At 37.1% G+C, this 16494-nt stretch overlaps 1 protein-coding gene across 2 annotated transcripts; it reads right to left on the reverse strand.

Annotated features, from left to right (window-relative positions):
* Positions 1-1084: 1084 nt before the first annotated feature.
* Positions 1085-15175, reverse strand: LOC127215225 (amine sulfotransferase). 2 transcript variants are annotated; one of them, XM_051175627.1, is made up of 7 exons: positions 15123-15175; positions 12852-13003; positions 9716-9924; positions 8318-8444; positions 7189-7283; positions 4428-4611; positions 1085-1392 (listed from the first exon to the last, which is right to left on the reverse strand). In XM_051175627.1, the coding sequence occupies exons 2-7, from the start codon at positions 12991-12993 to the stop codon at positions 1271-1273; spliced, it is 879 nt and encodes a 292-aa protein (XP_051031584.1). In that variant the 5' UTR covers positions 12994-13003; positions 15123-15175; the 3' UTR covers positions 1085-1270. The 2 variants fall into 2 exon arrangements, with proteins under 2 accessions (XP_051031584.1, XP_051031583.1); XM_051175626.1 differs by lacking the exon at positions 15123-15175 and adding an exon at positions 14924-15108.
* Between the last annotated feature and the right edge of the window lie 1319 nt (positions 15176-16494).

Consider the following 16494-nt stretch of genomic DNA (forward strand, 5'->3'; position numbering starts at 1 on the left):
ACTACCAGATTGGGACTGGTGAAGCATCCAGTCTTATGTTTGAACGAATAGTTGTCATCCCACACCCCATGCCTAGAGAGACAGCTACTGTGGCATGACAATGGCTGCTCAGGTACTCATCCTCGAGGATGTAGTAACTACTATGTTCTCAGCTCTTAGGTGTGATTCTGTTGTTGTTATTATTTTTAAAATGAGTTAATAAATTCACATACATTTAATTCACTAGGAGGGACCTTGAAGACATTTAAATATGCTTTAGATTTTTTCCCCAGTCATTAGCTTAAAATTTAGTTCTCAGTATCAATAACATTGTATGTAAGACCAAAAGAAAATCGTTAAGTGCATTATCCAAAAATGCTGGTAAAAATAGTGATAACAATCCATTGTACTTAAGTATTAAATTGTCAAACAAAAAAATAATCAACAAAAAGTTTAGACCTTGTTAGTAGGAAAGTACATCTTCTTCCTTCTTTTCTGGTTCTTGTCAATGGATGGTTACACCCCCCCCCCCACACACACACACCTTCTTGAATCAGCAAAAGTTGAAGATTTATTGTGTTAACAGGAAGATATTTCTTGATTCCAGAAAACATTTTTTAAATTTTTATGTCCATTGCTGTTTTGCCTGCATTAATGTCTGTATTAGGGTGTTGGATCACATGGACTGGAGTTATAGATAGTTGTGAGCTGCCGTGTATGTGCTTGGAACTGAACCCAAGTCCTCTGGAAGAACAGCCTGTGCTTTTAATCACTGAACCATTTCTCCAGAGTTCTTTTTTTAATTTTATATAATTTTAATTTAAATTAGAAACAAGCTTGTTTTACATATCAATCCCAGTTTCTGCACCCTCCCATCCTCCCCTGTCCCCCCACCAACCCCCATCCCATCCCCTTTAAGCTCCCCAGGGAGGGTGAGGCCCCCCCCCATGGGGAGTCTTCAAAGTTTCTCCAGAGTTCTTGATCCAAATTTTGAATAAAAAATGTCCACTACAGAGAAATCTCTGCAGAGATTTTTCTACATCAGAAAGCACCCTGTTTTATGTTTTTATTGCATAGTACCAATGATAACAGGAACCCAAACTAATTCAATTTTGAAATTTGAAGTAATTTATTAACCTCATTGCAACTTCCCAAGCATAGTTTATTTATTTTGCTTCTTAATGAAGTTTGCCATTCAATGATTAAGATACAAAAACATATCTCTGTTGATGTAAAAATATGCCTTCTGCTTAATGGACTTTTATGTTTATTTTATACGAACATTAGAATTCTATTCTTCATTTATATCCCAGATAAACTTCAAGGGAAATTTTTTCATGTTGCTCTCGAATATCATGTCAAATCTTTCATTCTGCTCCACAGTCAAGTGACGTTTCCAGTCTCCGATGGTGCCTAATGAGAGAAGTATGGAGACAGCACTTAGCAAGTGTATGAAGATGGCAAAGCAGGGTCACGCTAAGCGACTTCTGTATCTTCTCCAGCCCATTGAAAGTAAGCGTGAGTGCTCTGTGGAGTTTGTTACCTCGCCTTTCCTTATAGGAGAATGAGCAGTGAAGGAAACCTACACAATAATACAATAAATGCAGCTCACTATACCATGTGTTAACCGACCAACCATAACCAATCGTTAGGAAGAAACAAAAACCTTAACACATATAAATACGTGAAATGTTTTGAAGTGTAATTTACTATATGTCAAGCATCATACAAACCACTAATATCAATTGATAAAATGTAACATATATCCCAACATTGTTGTTTCATATGCTTTGTTTCAATGTTTCAGGCTTCTATTTGATTCCATTGATTTGTGTGTCTACTTTATGTCAGTACCATACTGTTTTTATTATTATCGCTCTATACTGTATTTTGAAATCTGGAATGGAAATCCCTACAATATTATTCTTTCAGGCCATGATGGCTTTCGATATTCAGGGTATTTACTGGTTACATATGAATTTTAGAATGTTCTTTGTTATATTTCTGGGAAGTATGTTATGGATATTTTGATTGCGGTTTCAATGAGTCTGCTTTTAGTAAGATACTCATTCCCTCTATCTATATTAATTCTACCAACCTATAAACACAGGAGGTCTTTCCATTATATAATATCTTCCTCATACTCTACACAGACTTAAACTTTTCATTGCAGAGGTCTTTCGCCTTCTTGGTCAGGTTTATTCTAGGATGTTTTGTTTCCTTCGAAGCTCCTGGAAATGGGATTATGTCCATAATCTCTTTCCCAGCGTATTTGTTGCTGTACAGTAAAGCTACAGGTTTTTGAATTGGTTCTGTAACCTGGAACTCTGATAAAATTGTTGTCTCTACAGCTTTTCTGGTGGGATTTTGGAGTTCTGTTATTTATAATATGTGATATTCAAATAAGGATAATTTGGCTTTTTTTCCTTGTCTGTATCTCTTTTCTTGCCTTATTGCTTTATCTAGTACTCAGATACTTTGATAAAAAGTGCCTACAGTGGACAGCCCTGTCTCATTCCTGGTTTTCATGAGATAGCGTTATGTTTCCCTCACTTTTTATCATATACAGTCTTTATTATGTTAAGGCATGTTCCCTCCCATCTGAGTCTGTCTAGGGCTTTTATTGTGAAAATATGCTAGTTTCTGTCAAAAGGCTTTTCTGCATCTATTGAGATAATCATGTGATTATTGTCTCTAAGTACATTTACATGCTTTATTCCATTTATGGATTCCATATGGATTCATATGGTGAATCAGTTCCACATTCCTGGGATAAAGCTAACTATGAGTAAGGTCGTGGATTTTATTGATTTATGTTTTTCTTTTTGGGTTCTTGGACACAGGGTTTCTCTGTGAAGCTCTGACTGTCCTGGAACTTGCTTTGTAGAGCAGACTAGCCTTGCTCTCAAAGACTGGCCTCCCTGTACCTCCAGAGCACTGGGAGTAGAGGCAATTGACATCATGCCCCAGAAAGGCCATGGTTTTGAGAAAAGAACTTACTACCATCAGTTTAATAGATGGGAATAATTCCTACCTGTATTCTAAAACATATTGCACACCACAGATAAGTGTAGCTCTTACCCTTCACTAAAGACATTTCTCTTTATAACAAACAGAAACTAATACAGAAAACCATAACAGTCCATAATGCAGATAGCAATGGCTCCTGTGGAATTCAGCACCAATGAGCACCCCTATACCAGGAGTCCTGTACTTAATACCCAGGGGAAGAGGGGCAGACATTTTTAAGAGTGATATTGTGCCTCCTAGAAATGACTGAGAATTTGTACTGATGATATCTCAATAACATTGCTGCCTAAGCAAGACCTGAACAATAATAATATCAATAGGTATGCTAACAAGGAAGGAAGAAATTTTGATGGTCCCACCCTTAGACCAAGAAGAGGCAAATGATGATGCTGAGAGGAGAATTTACCACTCCAAGTTATGAGCCACTAACTGGTTAACCAATGCAAAGTAGTTAGCCCTGAAACCATACACCATACACTCTTACCAAAAGGACTCAAAAGTTGTATTTATATAGTTATGATTGACTTATATAACGATAAGGATCAAAGTAAGCCCATCAGTTTAAGAGGGAGTGAGGGGAGCACATGAGAAAGGCTGGAGGGAGGAGGCACACAGGTCACAATACCAGCATAAGGTTGTCTGTGCCTGCGTTCCCACCACCATGGAGGCAGAGGCAGGACCAGGGATTGGAGGTAATCCTCAGTTACACATAGCAAGTTTAAAACCAGCCAGAGTCACACAAATGAGACTATGTCTCAAAAATGAAAATAAAATCTGAATTGTTGATGCATAACTCAATTTCGGAATATAGGGTAAGACACAACTGTAATTGCTGTGAAGAAGGAAAGTGGTACAAGAGAAATGAGCAATTAAGCCTCCTGTATTTCAGATATGCTGTATGTTATTATTTTTTATAATATTCTGAAAAAATAAACAGAAGTAAGATTAAAATTCTTCTGGAATGAACCAAGAGAGTTGCCTCAAGTCTATTTCCAGCATTTGCAAGCAAGAGGCATGAGGAAATCAAGTTCTAGCCCAGCCTGAGCTATACAGTATATGGGATGCCAGCCTGAGCCAAGTAGCATGGCTTTCTTTCAAAATAGAATTTAGAATAGTCTCTTCTAAAATATCCATTGCCTAGGTCAAGACTATTGTTGAGTTGAGCCACATGAGCTATAAGGAAGGAAAGCCACACTTATTAAATAAGTAAAACTATTGTGTTTTTCTTTTTATTAAAATACTATTAAATTTTCTGAGAAACTGTTTTAGTTCTCTGTCCATTAAGATTTTTTATATTCTCTAGGTTCCCAGTGTCTTTTCACCCCAAGAAACACATTGGAAGCCCCGTCCTAGTGCTCCAAGGGAAGAGATTTGAGGAAGTCTCAGTACTTCGATTACTACAAACCAGTGATTCCCACCTTTGCGCAGAAAATATCCATTGTTTCTTGTCCCAATTTCATGTCTTATAACATTATCATAATTTGCTCGTGGGTCACGTTTCATGTTCTGAAACGTGGCTTGTCTCACCACAGCATCCATGTCGTCTTCATTCAGTTCTTTCCCCAGAAAACCACAGATTTTAAGCACTGAGCTTCTAAGGTCCTGAAAAAGTCATGGGTTGAAATATTATTGATTTTATGATGAAGGTGTGAGTTCCAGCCATCCATGTGACATGAACACATAGGATTCCTTCTTGGAATGTAAAGATGGCTCAACAAAAACCAAAGAGAAAATAATTAGTATGATCATTTCAATTGATACAGGAAAACCCTTTCAGTAAAATGTCACACAGCAGTAGAAAGTACTTCAAAGACAGAGGGCTACGTGTAAACAACTACACATAGAACCATACTGAACAGAAAAACACATAAAGATTTTCAGGTGCTGTTAGGAATCACTGAAACTTTCCTACGTCTCTTTACCCCAACCCTGGAAATAAAGACTGGAGCAGTTGGCCAATAAAAGGAAATAATAAATAAAAGGAAAAGAGGATCCACTAAATTAGAAGCATACTAAGTAGATTGTGTGGTTTTCAGTGCAGAAAATGCTAACAAAAAACAACGACATTTTACTATGGTATAGTGTATAAAATCAAAGCCACACAAATACCAGGTGAATTTCTGGACATTAATAAGGAAACTGCAGCAATAACAACAAAAATCTTAGCATTAAAGGTAATAAAGGCTTTGTATTAAAGTCAATAAAACCTGTTGAAAGTATCCAGCCATTACTGGAAGAATTACAAGATAACAGTTAGCAGTTTAATATATAAGAATTGCAAAACAGTAATTTTAAGATAATACCAAAAACAAGCTGCAGCATTCAAAGGATTTCTTAAGATTTCAATTTTAAAAAATAGAAAAACTCATTGCAAAATTTATTTGAAAGGATGCCGAATGGGTAAATAACCTTGAAAGGAGAGATTAAGTCTGAGTCTGCAGTATCCATACTTTCCAGATTTCAAAAGTTAGTAAAAAAAAAAAAAAAAAAAATCATGGAACCCAAAATGCTATAGTAATTCTATACATTCTATAAAGCATGCGATACAAATTCTTTTTCTGGAACTCCATGAATCATTTTAATGAACTGTCACAATTTGTATAAAAGGCTCTGCATTAAATTACTGTTATTTGTAAGTTGAGGAGAGGGCGGAGGGATCATAGGAACAAGTGAGGTGAAGATCCCAGACAGTAGGAGCTCATGGACTCTGGACTGATAGCTGGGGAGCCTGCATGGGACTGAACTAGGCTCTCTGAATGTGGCTGGATCTTTTTCTTGGGGTGTGGGGACTGCCAGTGGCACCAGGACCTGTCACAGGAGCAAGAATATCTATGATAGGATACCTTGCTAAGCCATGATATGGGGGAGCGGTAAGGGGGTAGAGGCTTGGTCCTTACTCAACTTGGTGTGCCAGACTTTGTTGACTCCCCAAGGGAGACCTTACCCACTCTGAGGAGGGGGAATGGGATGGGGGAAGGGGATGGAGGGGGAACTGGGATTGGTATGTAAAATGAAAAAAAAAATTAAGTAACAAGTAAAGAAAAGAGAAAACAAACAAATAAACAAAACAATCAATGTAGTTACCTCAGCCAGGTCACAGGAGAGGAAAGTCCTGTTATACATAAGGAAGGTTTACCTGTCAATGTACCAGGGCATTTTTGGGGGTTTTATTTTCAATAAGCATTTATTTTAAAAGCACTTATGAAAACTCAAAAAATATTTGATTAAAAATATACTTAGTAAAATTTTAAATATGAAATCATGACTTCCACTTCTATAAAACAAACACCAATGGACAAAAAAAAAATCAGATAGACCCTGAGAAAATATTAGTGGCTGATTTCAATTCCTAATTTTCAATCCTAGATAGGCCATCCAAATTAAAAATCAACATAGAAAAGTCAGTTAACTTACATCATAGATTAAAAAGATATAACTATTTACAGGACATTCTATCTGTATTTGTCTGGTTTCTATTGTGACAGAACACTGAGCAAAACAATGTGGGATGACAGGGAGTTGTTTCACCTTGGAAGTGACAGTCCATCGTCAAGAGAAGGCAGGATGCGAAGCAGAGCTAGGGGATGCTCCTTACTGACTTGTTCCTCATGCCATGCTCACCCTGCTGTCTTTTCCTTACCTTTCTTTAATGTGAAAGGAACCCGAGAGGCCCACACAATACACTAGATTAAGTGGAACCCACCTATTCAGAGAAATAGAAATCACGTCTCTCTCCCATGAAGAAGAAAATCAAATGGTCATTCTTGGAAGTTGAACTATGATTCTAAGGAACTGGGAAGAGTCCCGAGAAAAGAAAGTTGAGGGTGTAAACTCCGGATAAGACCAATGCATGTTGTGTTCATAGATGGCAACACCACATCGAGTCTACTAATGCAAATAATTAAATAGGGCTGATAACATCTTTAAAAAATAAGTCTATTCTAGATACATAAGGTTGTCTGTATTGACGTAAGTGGCTACACAAGAAGGAGTCACAGGAGAGGACCACAGTGAGAGGAGAGTCCAGAGGCAGACCAATCAGAAAAGGAGACGCTGAATGTCAGGGACCTCCTTCAACACGAAGCCCATGAAGGGGAAGTAAGTTATGAGGACAACTGGGAGTGTGTGGTCTAAACTCAGAGATGAGGAATAATTTTCAAAACATCTTTCTCATTTTACCTTCTTCATATCTTCATAGCTCAGGAACATAATGTTGAAGTCATGCTTGTGTTCATACCAGCCTCTGATGTGATCAAACCAACAGCTTCCTACAACTGAAGGGAAAATAACTGAGTAACAAAGTCAAGGCACTATTCTTACTGAGCAGAAAACTCCATTCTTACTCTTCTGGTTTAGACTATTCGGAAATAAAAATGAAACCCATACAATCGGATGTCTATATGACTATTTTAAAGGAGTTATTTTTGTGTAACAATTATACAAGGCTAGCACCGACCTACCTATTTAGGGATGTAGCAAGACAGAAATTGAGAAACTCTAGTGTCAAGGCCTGGAGAGACTTCTCAGGGGTTAAAGCACTGGCTGCTCTTGGTGAAGGCCTGAGTGTGTCTCTCTGCACGCACATGGTGGCTCAGAAACTGTAACTTCAGTTCCAGGGAGTCTGATGCCCTCTTCTGACCTCTGCAATCACTGCACACATGTTGTGCACATACATACATCCAGGCAAAACACTCATAAAACAAAATAAATTTATCTAAAGTCTTTCGATAAAGTTCAAGTGTCTGAGTTCAAACACACCCTTAAGGAATGTTCATATTTCTCCTCTCTCTGAAGACATATGCCTTCGTTTCTTGTATCCCATCATTGAACAGCAGTGTCTCCTTGCTACAATGAGACAGAACCTAAATATAATATTAGCAATGTGTGAGATCCCAATTTCACACCCCATAGCCTCTTCCATTAATTTATTTTCCTCAATAGTGGCATGAAGAATTTTAGTTTCCCAAATATGTGCCATTAAGAGCACACATTCACCCTCAGCTTTAGCTGTATATCTCTTCCTATGTCATTAGCTAGAAAGAATGGTTAATATAAGTGTAAATCTCTTATGATCTAGCCAAAGTACTTCCTAAGTAACACAGCACTGCAAGTTGGGAATCCTCAAATGGTCCCGACAAAGGCAGGATAATCATTGTGCATCAGATTACATTGGTTCAAAATTATTATTATTCTTTCTATGCACTCCCCTGCCTCCTCCATCTCTTAGATGTATGTCCCTTATTTTGAAATGGCTTAAAAGTCATCTGTACTTCATTTTTAAAAAGTGAGAAGGAATAAATATAGTTACCTTTGCCATCTAGAAACTTTTCCAGATAATGTTCAATGGTATCTGTAGCTTCTAAGGTAATCAACCAATTTGAAAAATGAAAAAATGAGACCAAAACGTCTTTGGGGTTTCTGTAAATATAAAGAATCTGCAGAAAAAACACAAAGTTGTTTTTAGCAATTCTTGGTCATTCTAGTATGTTCTGAATGTATTAGAATAAGTTCTGAACTTATATAATAGTACTTGTCCAAATAAATTTGTATTTACATCTGTTATTGGTTATGAATACTTCCATTTACATAGCATTTCATACATGTACAAAAACACAGGTCAATGTTACAGAAATCTATTATTTGTAAAGTTGATAAATATGGTAAACTTGTTTTTTCATATGGCTTAATGTTATAGCGACTGATATTCCTTGAGTTTTCTGAGACAGTTTATATATAATCAAGGTAACACTTGCAATAAGTGGAAAATATAACAACAGACTCATGTTGGTGCAAGCATTAACAGTACACACATGTAACTTAAAAAGAAATTTCTTTCTATTCTTATGAATAATAACTATCAAGTTTATTAAGACTATTGGGCCAAAACAAATATATTTCTAGTCTTGAAACAAGGAAATATTTTTAAATAAGTTATTGCTACTTTATTAGGTTTTTGTTTGGTTTTTGAGAAAGAAATCAAAGTTGGGTGTGTAAGGATGGGGAAGAGGGTCTGGAAGGGCATGGGGGAGAAGAATATGTTCAAAATACATTTCAATTTAAAATTGTTTTAAATAATACAATAAAATAAAAATAAGTAAATAACGAATTTATATTTTAAAAAGTCAGTATGTTTGATTATACTAAAATTAAGAATGTTACTAATCAAATAAACCACAAAGTCCCAAAACATGAGAAAGGCCACAAGTATAAGAACTCTATGCAGGAGTGGCAGAATTCATATCACTAAGAAAATTAGGCTAAAATTATAACAATGAAAAGCTGGACCAATGGTAGAATCTTTTCACAGAATTGTAATTGGTCACGGTCAATAAATATCAAATATGGTTAATCTCATTATTGCATATGCACATGCAAATTAAGACCATCGCGAGGGGCCATTCAGTGCCACACTGGCAAACACTTAAGTCCGATGTGTCGAGTCACGAGAGGAGAAATAAGAACTGGTCCTGTGCTCGTTTCAGCAGTAACTGATTATCCAGTTTCTTCAGGAATAGTGTTGACTACCCTGGTATTTGTGACTCTTTAGTTCTAGTTACAGGTGAGGCTTCTAGGGAAGCTGGTGTAAGAGCCCAGGAGACATACTTGGGAATGTTCAGAGATGTGTACCATCATCACACAAAGACTAAAACAGTTTCATCATTCAATATTTAATTATTTTATCTGTTCAAAAAGCTCTTTGACATACTTTAGCCTTTTTCTTCTTGAGACCTTTTGGTACTAAGTAATACGGAAGATGAGAAGTGAAGATGCGAGGTGATGGCATTTTGACAAAGTCTAAATTATGAATATTATACTCAAAGAATGGTGCTCTGTTTATTGTTTCAATGTTTTCAGTACTGTTTCGGTGGCCTTCAAAATAAATCAAGCTGAGGATCTGCTGAGTCCAGACAGTACCTGTAAAAATACACAGCAATTCTGTTTTCAATCCTGAGGTAGGTTTAAGTAGTAAATACCTGAGGTAATTTCATCCATCTTCAAGCCATTGATGCTTTTTTAACATTCTATGTGTGCTAACAAGCATATGTAATTTTTGTTTGATCCCTATCTATATTTAGCAATAACATTAGAAAAGGTAAAATAAGGGCTCTAAGTTTCTTTTTTAATTGTATCATCATTTTGTTCTGATTTCTTGATAGTGATTATTCAAATTATTCCTATAGCTTCCCTGTAGTCTGTGTTCCATGAAAAGTCTTCTTGTAGTATTTCAAGATTCTAGCTGAGAAATAATACTTGTAGACTAATGGGTACACTCATAAAACCACACACATACACACTGTTATAAAATCACATCAGGTTGAACAGCATTAACTTCTAGCTTTTTTTCTGTTTGGAGCCTTCTTGATCTTCATAATATTGTTTCTAGGGTATTGGAAACCCTTTTCCTGTATGCTACAGGAAGTACTAATTCTTTCTGAGATTTCTTAGAAGTTTGTTAATACAATTTTAGAAAACTTAACAAAATTGGAGTGCATTCGGTTCCTTCCTTCCCATGCTCCTCATGTCCAACTCTGTGTCTCCATGTTCCCATGAAGGGATTATAAATACATTGTATAGCAAGAAGAAGTCAGTGTTCCCAGTTTGCTTACTGACTCTTAGCCTAGTAACCATTCAAGTAGGATAACTACAATGAAACTATTTGGGGAACACACATAAACACCCAACCCTATTTCCATTTCAAATGGATCTCTCGGTATGGTCAAAATGTAGTGGTATTAATGTCTGGCCTGATTTATTAATGATGATTCAAATAATTTGCCAGTGTAAATTTTGACTTGAACATTCACTTTAATTATTCTGAGGATGAGATTATGCTGAATTTCATAAAAAAAAAAAAAGAATCCCTGAAATTTTGAAATAACCATTCTTCGGAAGATGTCACTGACTCCAAGGGTGTAACAATTAAAGTATTTGATATCCTGCATGGTCCTTCACAATCCATAATCATTGTTCTAGCCTTCACCCACAACCTCTAGGAGCAGTTGGCAATTCTCTAGGGAATACCGGGGTTTTAAGGCACCAAACCAAGGGTGTGATAGGATGAAGATGTTTGGTTTACACTTTTCTCTTATTGCCAAGATGAGGATATGTTGGCAGTTGGCAGTATGGACCACATCCAGTATACAGCTGAGGAATTTAAATATACATCTACAAACAAATTGGTCCATCAAAGGAAGAATTTCCTAAAATATTCCAGTAAGGCCTTGGCGTGGTTATGCACTGGGAAAACAAAGTTATCTCCAAATAACTATTTACACACACACACACACACACACACACACACACACACACACACACTCAGAGAGAGAGAGAGAGACAGAGAGAGAGAGAGAGAGAACAAAACAACATCTAAAAGGAGCTTTCAGAGCACTGTGCAGGTGAAGATTGTTGGGTAACAACCCTTTAAAGGAAAGCCGTGCAAACCAGAAGTGCATGCTGTTAACTACCTTGAGTGTAAAACAAAACAAAACCCAAAACCTCTGTTTCTGACCAGAGTCTCTTTAACAATACACGAATGTTTATAAAAATGCAGCAGTTTAACTTGTTAGTGTGCACAAAGACAAGGTATTTTCCATACCTTGTAAGGCCTTGAGTCTAGGATCTACAGGAAAGCGAGGTGGTTATTTTCTGAGTCTTGACACTTGATGATGCATACGAACATTGCAGAAGCAGAGAGCAAAGCAGTACTTGAAGTGACAATGAGATCAATTTTAAAATATTTTTATCTTGGCATGCTTGTACATGTGCCTGTGTAATTGTGGTGTCTGTCTAGTGAATGTGCATGAGATATACATGTGTATGTGATGGGCAAATGTGTGAGAAAGATATGAACATGTTGATATGCGAGTGTGAACACATGCATGCGTAGTGGCCAGAATACAGTTGCCGTCAACCTTGGCTGCGATATGTTCATTTTCTGAGTATGTGGTTCAGCTGGATCATGGTCAACTGGGGATTCTCCTGTCTCTGTCTCCCACCTCACCGTAGGAAGGTCAAGATTACAGACACACATTACCACATCTGGCCTACAAGTGTTCGATTGATCCCCACTCAGGTCCTCAAGCTTGCAAGGCCAAGACATACACTTTGCACACTGACCCATCACCTTAGCCTGGAAAAGATTTTCTGGCCAAACCACGTACAATCCCATTGTCTGTAGTGTTTAGTAACAGTCACATAGGAATTAACTTTTAAAGGGGCATGTGACATTTTAAGAAGGACAGATTTATCTCTTAAAGTTTATCAACCACAGTACAAGCACATATCAAGACCTCCGAGGGCTGACCTGGTGACTCAGAAGTCACCATTGACATGGGATTTTCCAGTTCCTAAAAGGCCACAACTGCTAGAGCACTGCATCAATGCACTTCACACACACTGTTGAGTACAAGAGCTTCTTAAACTGTAGTAAGTAGACCTCAGTTTCTGTTGAATACTTTTAAAGTAAGTGATATATGGTAGAAATCTTCTTAAATGATGAGGCATTTGTATATTTGCAATTTAGGAGAAATTATTTCAGACTATGTCATCCCCATCCAACAGACCAAATAGGTAAGCACGAAGGAATCGTCTGCACCTGGCTCTATGGTGCACATCTCATTATCATAGCATTGCTACTTCCCACCAGAGTGCACACTGAATTCTCTGATGGTGGCCTTCTCTCCTACAAATTGGGGTTTCGTTTAGATTTTATCTGATCATAAATTGTTATGTAAATGTAGGGTTGCTGCTGCTGGTGAATGGAGAGGGGCCATATTTGTACATATCATACTAAACCAAAGGAGACATCAAGAAAGATCACATGGTCCACTCCTGGCACTTACCAGATTTTGGGTACGTGATTATGAAGACATCGTCATCTCTAATTTCAAAGTCTTCCATTGTTTCTAAATGCTTAATGTCCACAATACTTTTCTCAAAATTATATCCTTTAAATTTAAGTAAGTATTCATTTGTGTTGTCCATAATTATTTACCTAGAAGTAAACACATAGAATACATTTTGTGTGTCAAGTTTTGTACAATGCTGAGTAATAATTACTGGGAGGTCAATATGTGCCAAGAACCATTTAAATATTTTATGTATGTAAATATTTACTGTGGAAAAAATTACATTGGTTATGTTACCTAAATTTCATAATATTTCAATTATGTTTTATTTTTTAAATCACATCATTAAATATGAGGAAGAGTAAAGAATTAAGTATATTTTCCTATAATTAAGTGTATGAAGGATTATAACAAATTTAAACATACAGATGAGAAAATAGGGCTACATATATGTCAAGCAAATTATTCAAGGATACTCAGCTAGCCACCCTCAGTGGACTGGACACAGAGTACATGCAGATAATCTAGAATATTTAGTACTTTTTTATCTGCAAATTTTCATTCTTACAAAAATAAGAAACTCTCCAAAGTGTGCTTTCATATTTAATGTAGGGTTTGAATAACCTACTCTGTCAGAGTGAGGCTTCTGTAACTCGTCGATTATGTGGCTCTTGAAATGGGTAACATTAGTACTTGTGCTCTGAAAGTAACTTACAGCTACATTAACTTATTGTTAGTTCTAGTAATATATAGTTGCAAGATCTCTTATGAAACTTTTCATTATTTTAATTTCTAACTAAAGAATCTAACATCAGAACTGTAATTTAAGTAATAAATAAAAATTATAAATCACACAATCTCAAGACAAACCTGATCTTGTCCAAGTTTGATGAAGCCAAATATCTCTAGTAGGTCTGCCAGAGAACATTCTACTGGAAGGTTAAAATGACCAGAGAATGCCCACAGTATCTGATGTGGTATCTTAGCACTAGTATACTTCCCTTCAATTGTTTATTGTTAAAAATTCTGTCACCAAGAAATTAACTTTGATGAAATCAGACAATATAACATTAGCTAAATTGCATGTCAATAATCAACACTTAATTTGATGTATGGGAGATTTGAGTGGGACAAATACTTGCTATACAGTCGAGGCTGGCCCAGAATGTAGACCAGGTTAGCCTCAATGTTCATGGATGATATTGCCTGTTTCGGGAAAACACTTATTTGCAACATGCCTTACTGATTTCTTTACAGATATCTATCAGGTAGGCAATCACATAATTAGAAATACCTGGGTGAACCTTTGTGAATTATATACTACATACACAAAAAATGATGTCTAATTGAGACCCTTGTACCTTGCAAGTTCCGTAACTGACAACTCAAGTCCAAACGTCCTGACCACAGAGTGTTGGAAATAAAAAGGTTGGGCTGAAGGAATACACACACAGAAATTTCAGGGCAGGTAGATAACACTGATATTGAAAAAAGAAAACCTTAAATATATTTTTGGAGTGTGCTGAAGAAAATACACAGCGCATAACACTGACTAGTGGAGCGTCCATTCTTAGGACTACTGCTGAAGTGCAGAGGAAACAGAAGTGAGTGACTCTCACATCTCACCGCATCAACAATGCCTTCCATACACTCTCTAGACAGTCACCATGTATTCCAACCCCGCCTTCCTGGACACAGTGTCTGAACGCCTCTGTAAGCACACTCAATGAAATTTTCACTTGTTTATTGTGTTCTGTCACGCACCTGGGCTGTCTTTTACAAGAAAGAGAAGGAACAGAGGAGGCAGGGGCAGAGGAGAAGCGGGGGGAGAGCTTCATTCTCTAAAGCACAGAAAGGAAGAGGGAATAAAGAAGGTTCATTATGGAAAAGGACATCAGAGGATTTTAGTGACAGTGGGGAAAAAATGATTATATAAGGAGAAAGCAGATGTGTGTCCCCTTCATATTTTCACGTTGAATCTCAAGAAAAGGAGGAAAGCAAAATTAATAAGAAATAACTACTGAGACAAGGTTTCTGCATGTAGCCCCGGCTAGCTTGGAGCTTACCATAGATGAAGCTCATCTCCAACTCACAAACATCTACCTCCTTCTGCCTCCAGAGTGCTGGGAAGTCATGCACCACCATACTCTGACCATAAAAAGATAAGTATATAGGGCTGGAGAGATGGCTGAGCCATCCAAACATATATATTGCAAAAGACAAGGAAAACATTGGTAGTGTCTAAATCTACTCTTTTCTACTCACAGTTTGCAGAGCAATAGATGAAGCAAAACCAGTTCTGATGGAATGTTAAGAAAGCAGAGACCGATGGCTGCTGAGGTATAAATATTCCCTGTCAAGTTTTTCTTGACCAATAGAAGTGTTCTAGGAAAAGTAAACTGAACTCAGCAGGAATATTAAGTAAGCTTTGCTGGCACTAGGAAAGTCTTATCAGATGATTTTAGGCACATGAAAGAAGCTAAACATTAAGAGAGTATAGTTAACCTTGACAGAGATCTGACAGATAAATTTCACATCTACTTAATTATGAGGATTATTAGGCAAATTGCAAGTTATATTTGACACTTACAGCCACAACTTGCTTAGATAAGTTCTGGAACACGATGGTAACCAAATCCTTTTAAGAATATCTGCATGACTAGTTTCGATTTTTCAGGGCTTTATTACTCTTTATCCCACTATTTCCTGGTTAGAGATTTTTGTTTGTTGTTGTTGTTTCTTCTTTTGGCCAGCTTGACACAATCTATGCTATCTGGGAGTAGGGAACCTCAGTTGAGGCCTCATCAAATCTGCCTGCAGGGGAGTCTGTGTACCTGAGCCTACTGTGGCTGATGCCATCCCTGGATGGCTTGTGCTGCATTGTTCAAAACAGCACACTAAGCAAGCCACACAGAGTAAGGCAGTCTGCAGCAATCCTCCACAGCCTGTGCTTCCAGTCCTGGCTTGATTTCTTTCCCAGACTTCCCTTCATAATGGGGTATAAGCTGTACAATAAAATAAACTCTCTCCTGTCCAGATTGCTTTTGGTCATGATTTTTATCACAGCAACATAGAGAAAACTGAGTCATCATCTGTGCTGACTAGTTTTATGTCAACTTGACACAAGCTAGAGTTATCTGAAAGGATGGGACCTCAATTGATAAAATCCCTCCAAAAGACCAGGCTATAAAGCATTTTCTTATTTAGTGGTTTATGGGGAGTCCAATATGAGTTGTGTCATCTCTGGGCTGGTGGTCCTATGTTCTGTAAGAAAGCAGGCTAAGCAAGCCATGGAGAGCAAGCTAGTTAGCAGCTCTCTTCCATGGTCTCTGCATCAAATCCTGCCTCCATGTCCTACCCTGTTTGAGTTCTGGTTCTGATTCCTTCAGTGGTGAACAGTGATGTGGCCATCTAAGAAAAACAAACCCTATCCTTCCCAAGTTGCTTTGGTCGTGGCATTTTACCAACAGCAATAGTATTCCTAAGACACCATCCTTCTGTTAATTTCATCTAATCTATTTCCACCAATCCAAAAACAAATCACACTAATGAAGGTTTCATTAGTTTTATAAAATCATTTAAAAAATTAATTTTTCCCAATCCCTTTGAAGAATCATTCTTAGTGATGTTGTTCTAA

Source organism: Phodopus roborovskii, unplaced genomic scaffold (genome assembly GCF_943737965.1).
Source record: "Phodopus roborovskii unplaced genomic scaffold, PHOROB, whole genome shotgun sequence".
Taxonomy (NCBI): domain Eukaryota; kingdom Metazoa; phylum Chordata; class Mammalia; order Rodentia; family Cricetidae; genus Phodopus; species Phodopus roborovskii.